Below are 5,990 nucleotides of genomic sequence, written 5' to 3' on the forward strand. Positions count from 1 at the left end.
TGTCAAATTATAAAATAAATAAACTTCATCTTTTAATCCAAAGTTGAAATGAAATACAAATAAATATTACAATCAAGAAAAATATATCACACAATAGAGATTCAAATAACTTGCAAGTTTATTATTAGCAGCGTCTGATCAATGATAATCAACATTCAAATAAACAGTTGTTTCAATTCCCCCTTTGTTCATGTCATCTTTATTGTCATTTTCTCCCCCTTTCTCGGCAATCACCATGCATAGTTAAATCAACATCCCTAAATTTACATCTGGAGGTGTATTTTCATAAGATAATACATAGTTGAGGGGGCGACAGAAATTACCCAAACAAGAGGGGAGTTTTCATAATTTGACCATAATTCAAGGGTGGTCGTAATTTTCATAATAATTATTATTTATTGTTATTATAATTGCAATTATAATAAGATGTATCAAGAATTCCAACATGTCAATAGATGCACCGTAGAACTTCAATAAATTAATACTCGATAAATTAATAACATCGTTTAATTAATAATTTAGTTCGATCCCAACTCGATAAAAACTTACTAAATTATTAGTTTGTTAATTTAATATTTCACTAAAGTAATATAATTTTGTTAGTCCCGACTGTATTAGTTTATAAAAGTTTAACTGTATAGGTATATGTAAAATTACGAGTTAATTGCAAAACATAAGCAATCACTTATTGTAAATATACGTCACATGTGTATGGTACATGTATAAAAGTAGTCATAGACTATAGAATTAAGGGCGAATGACAAAAATGCCCATCACAAGAGACTTAAATGCACATTGGTCTACAAAAAAAAAAAAAACAGTCTTTCAAATAAACACATCCTCATGTCTTTAGTCTAAAATACCCTCCATAATATAATTCTTATTAATTCCATTCATTATGCTCTAATTTCCTTAATATTACACATTGACCATGGATTTAAACAAATATATCACATTAATCCCCAAAATAATAAATTTTTGGGGGTAGACCTATTGGTTCAAAGGGTGCCGTTCCTAGAAAAAGAAAGGGGAAAATCAATGAGCCCTTGAATGATGTGATTCCTAGTGAGCATGCTCCAGATGAATCTGTTGAGCCCGATATCAAAAAGTCGGTATCAACTCTCGAGAATACCGAGAATCCCATAAGTTATTTCAATAAAATATGGGATATAAATGAGATAATCATCGATTATTTTTTGCATCTCGATTGCTAAATAAATTATATAAGATAATTATAACAAGGAACCATGTTCTATAATATGCAGATATTTCTTACGATCTACCAAACATTCTCGGTTGGCATTTATGAATATAATATTGCTTCGAGCACATATGAGGCGATCGAACCAAGTCCTTTCCGACTTCTACATTTGAGAAATTTGTATATGGCGTTGGAATGAGACAAGCCGATTTGGAGAAAGATTGATAGCTCCCCCGAAGGTTTACAGTGCTCATTTCAGGGGGAACAATAGTGCGCATCACTTTTTTTTTTTTCCTTTTGACTAATTTTGTCCCTTTGGGTTTTTCAGCAAAGGTTTTTAACGAGGCACCTTATGCACACAGTTTGGATTGAGTTATGCACTAGTTTTCCCTTCTGATCGGTTTTGTCCCACTGGGTTTTCTGGCTTGAGGTTTTTAATGAGGCATGCATATATTAAGGAGGTTGCTTTCATATAACCAACTTAAGGAGGTTGCTCGAACGACCACACGGGTGCCTGATCGACGCTTTGGAGATGAGAATAATAGTACAAGGGAACGACCACACGGGTGCCTGATGATCGACAATTTGATTGATCATTATCAAGAATTTTAATCTACGAGGGTTTTAAAAGAAATAATATGTCCTTGATAAATTATCAAATACTTTGAGACCAATAAATGAGAAAGGGGATTTTTGCAACGTTAATTTCTTCAGACCATCATTAGTCAATATTCTTCCTCATCCTTGCTATTACCCGCTGGGAAAATCCAAAAACCGTTGGAAAGAGCGCCGCCGATCGCGACGACCACAAAATCAACGCTAACTTACACCACCAAAACTTAGTAAACCCACAATTACTTGGCGGCGACTCCATTTCCATGGAGGCTATTGAACGTCCATGTAGCTTTCTCCTTCTCATACCTCACTATATCAAAACTCGCCACTTCGTATTTCAAATTTCAAATATATAGTTGAAGCGGTTTATATTTCTTCTTCCATCCGGAATATAATGTCTGCAAGAATGGAAAATGAGCACGATAAAAGGGGGAGGAGAATCAAAGATAAAGAAATTTGTGTGGGAGAAAATAAAAGATGCAGAATATGAGTAAAATTATGAATCAAATTATTAGATGAACAACTTTTAAATTTCTAAAAAAATAAAAGAAAGATTAACATACATGTCTTCAAATCCCACAAATATGTAAGCTTCCATCATAATCCACAACTTCTTCCGAGCTGTTCGTCCAAGAACTTAAATACATATATACTTAAGCAAACAAGATGAACTAAGATGCATTATAAATAAAATTAGAGGTCCAACCAGCAATAAAAAAAACAAGTAACAACTTAACATGTAGTACAAGAAAGAAAAACCTTGAAAAAAAAAAAGGGTAAACTAACTACTAATGAGATGGCGAGAACCATGTCGGTGCCGGGTTATTAATTCTTTTAAAGTTTCGAATATCATGAGAATAGTAGAAAGGAGAGAAATTCTTTTCTTCATAATTAAAGACGCCTACATCGTGGCCACCGTATGGTTTATCATGATCCCAAGGTGGTGGAGTGAGTTCCTTTGTGTCGGTGAAATAGATCGAATTGGGGTCCACGTTATTCTCGACCGTTTCTTCAATGACAAATCCGTGGCCGGTAGAACCAATGAAGAATGCCATACCATCCAAGGTAGCCATGCCTTCCAACTTTAGTTTATCATCTTCGTCGTCTTCATCATTAGCAGTAAGATTTGTTGGAATTATTTTAATAATCATATGGGCTCACATATGTAATTAGATGTGTATGGCTATCTATCGGATAATCTAATTAAAAGTGATTAACTAAAGTTATTTGGGCTAGATTAATGGGTATTGGACCAATGTTGTGGGCCCAATGTGTAGAGACAAATAAAGTACAATTAGGTTTTATTGATGGGGCTGAACCCTAATTGTAATCCTATATAAAGGGTCGTGGTCCCCAAAGAAACATATCATTCCTTCTCTACTGCTAATCCATCGATCAGAAGAGAAAACAAGAGGAACTGTGTATTCTTTGGAAGACCGACTCTCTTCCGACTTCAAAGGTTCCATGGATTCAGGTACGCTTCCGCTTATTCGTTCTTGTTCTTTTCGATTGATGCTTGATGGTCTTGGGATTTATTCGAGTATATGCGAATTAATTCTAACAAGTGGTATCAGAGCCATCTTGTATTCAATCGAAAGGGATATTACAGTCTTGATAATTCATGTGTAAAACATGGTCGTGTTCTTTTGGAATTGATTCTATTCTGTGTGAATTAATATTATATTAACATTGAATAGATTATGTGTTATTCACGTTTTCCAAGCCTGTGATTTTTATTTGATTTTCAGATTCAAATTTTTTTTTCCCCTTTTGTGTAAATCTGAAATTTAAATAAAATTTTGAAACCCTAATAAAGAATTTCAAAAGGTTTTGTCTGCCTCTTCCCCGTTCAACCATAGTCGGCGGCGACGGTTGATTTCGGCTTCTTGGCCGTCGTCTCCACACTGCAAAACTATTCCCCTCAAATCAAGTTTTAAATTTTTCCGTCTCCTTTTGTCGGCGAGGCGTCGGCGGCTTTTTGGTTTAATGGTCGTAGCGTCTCGACGACAAAGAAGATGGGTTCCGGTGAGGGTGATGGTGGGGCTGTACAGAGGTTGTGTTTTGATAGGGGTGTTTTGGTGGGGACGAGATACAGGGATGGGTTTCTGAATCAAGATTTATTAAAATTGCAATCTGACCCCTTCTTTAGTTTATGCAATTTTTCAGAAAAATTCAATTTAGTCCCTACAGTTTTCAATTAGGTTAATTAAGGGCTGGGCTATTTTGATAATTTACGGGACCAATAAATTCAATTTAAAAGGATTTGTATGGTCAAACTATTAAAGTCTGTTTAAATAATTTTAATTGATCTAAGTTTTGTTTAAATAATTATTTGAATGCATCTATTGACTTATTATTAAGTTTGTCTTACATTTAAATGAACTAATTGAAACATGAAGCCACCCTCGTGACCTCTCTGCGTAGATTAGTTTATTGACAATGTCAAGATGTTTATATGTATATGAATTCATGCGAATATTTAATTGTACCCCTCGGTAGGTTAGTATTTGGCCGAATCATATATGTATATGTGGTGATAAATATGTGATGATTTTTTGGGCGCCATGTGGATAATAAGTTACATCCCTCGATGGATTTATTATTTGACAGGATTTATTATCAATATTTGATTACTGCAACAAGAGTGCCACTTACATTTAATATTACTGTTCCTTCGACTTGATATTAATTTTGTGCTAGGCATCTTGAGATGTATTCTACATTTATTTAAACTCAAGTATTTGATCTTATGGTTATGATGTGAGCATGCATATTTAATTGATTTTATTCTCTGTTCAGCTATTATGTCTTCTACTGCTATACCTTCAAGCATTAATCATATTCCCATTCTCAATGGGAATAACTTCAAGGATTGGAAAGAGAGTGCTTTAATTGCTCTTGGCTGCAACGATCTGGACCTTGCTCTAAGGACAGACGAACCTGCTCCTCTTACGGAGGAAAGTTCTTCCGATGATCGGAGGATTTTTGAAAAGTGGGAACGTTCTAATCGCATGAGTCTGATGATCATAAAGCGCGCCGTTCCGGAAGCTTTTCGGGGCGGCGTATCCGATGAGGTAACTTTGGCTAAAGATTTCCTTGCCGAAATTGAGAAGCGTTTTGCAAAAAACGATAAGGCGGAAACAAGCACGCTTTTAGCTAGCTTGATTTCCATGAAGTACAATGGCAAGGGAAACATAAGGGAGTACATCATGGAGATGTCGAACATTGCTTCTAAACTTAAGGTTTTAAAGCTCGAGTTGTCTGATGACTTACTCGTGCATTTGGTGTTGATCTCTCTTCCTGCACATTTCGGTCAATTTAAGGTCAGTTATAACTGTCAAAAGGAGAAATGGACTCTTAATGAGCTCATTTCGTATTGTGTGCAAGAAGAAGAGAGGATGAAGCAAGAGAGATCTGAAAGTGCTCATTTGGCAAGTACCTCAAAGGGTAAGGGCATAAAGAGAAAGTTGGATAAAGCTGCTAAGGGTCCGGTGCAAAAGAAACCCAATGAAGAAATTAAAGGTTGTTTCTTTTGTGGAAAGCCCGGACATCAGAAGAAAGAATGTACCAAGTATGAAGCTTGGCGTGCCAAGAAAGGTATGTTCTTTACTTTGGTCTGTTGTGAGGTTAATTTAGCTTCAGTACCTAGAAACACTTGGTGGTTAGATTCCGGTGCTACTACTCACATAAGTGTTTCTATGCAGGGTTGCCTGAGCTGCCGAAAGCCAAGTGATGGTGAAAGATACATCTATGTGGGCAATGGAATATCGGTAGAAGTTGAAGCAATAGGGCATTTTAGATTATTATTAGGAACTGGTTTTTATTTGGATTTGAAAGATACTTTTGTCGTACCGTCTTTTCGACGGAATTTGGTTTCTATTTCTAAATTGGACAAGTCTGGTTATTTTTGTTCCTTTGGAAATAATAAATTCAGTCTTTCTTTAAATTCAAATAATGTTGGCACTGGTTCATTATGTGTTTATGACAATCTTTATATGCTTGATACTGTTGCATCATATAATGAAACCTTGCATGTGGAAACACGTGGTACTAAACGAAAGCTTAATAAAGAAAATTCGGCTAAGTTGTGGCATAAGCGTTTGGGTCATATATCCAAATCAAGAATCGAACGACTTGTGTCACAAGGTATTTTGGATTCACTTGATTTTACAGA

General features: G+C 35.5%; 1 protein-coding gene across 1 annotated transcript; it reads left to right on the top strand.

Moving 5' to 3' along the window:
• The first annotated feature begins 3,125 nt into the window (after positions 1-3,125).
• Positions 3,126-5,785, top strand: LOC148771475 (uncharacterized). The gene is made up of 3 exons (XM_088815367.1): positions 3,126-3,290; positions 4,616-5,413; positions 5,521-5,785. The coding sequence occupies exons 1-3, from the start codon at positions 3,281-3,283 to the stop codon at positions 5,547-5,549; spliced, it is 837 nt and encodes a 278-aa protein (XP_088671493.1). The 5' UTR covers positions 3,126-3,280; the 3' UTR covers positions 5,550-5,785.
• Positions 5,786-5,990: the final 205 nt, after the last annotated feature.

This window comes from Erythranthe guttata, chromosome 3 (assembly GCF_056151865.1).
Source record: "Erythranthe guttata isolate IM_541 chromosome 3, IM_541, whole genome shotgun sequence".
Classification (NCBI taxonomy): domain Eukaryota; kingdom Viridiplantae; phylum Streptophyta; class Magnoliopsida; order Lamiales; family Phrymaceae; genus Erythranthe; species Erythranthe guttata.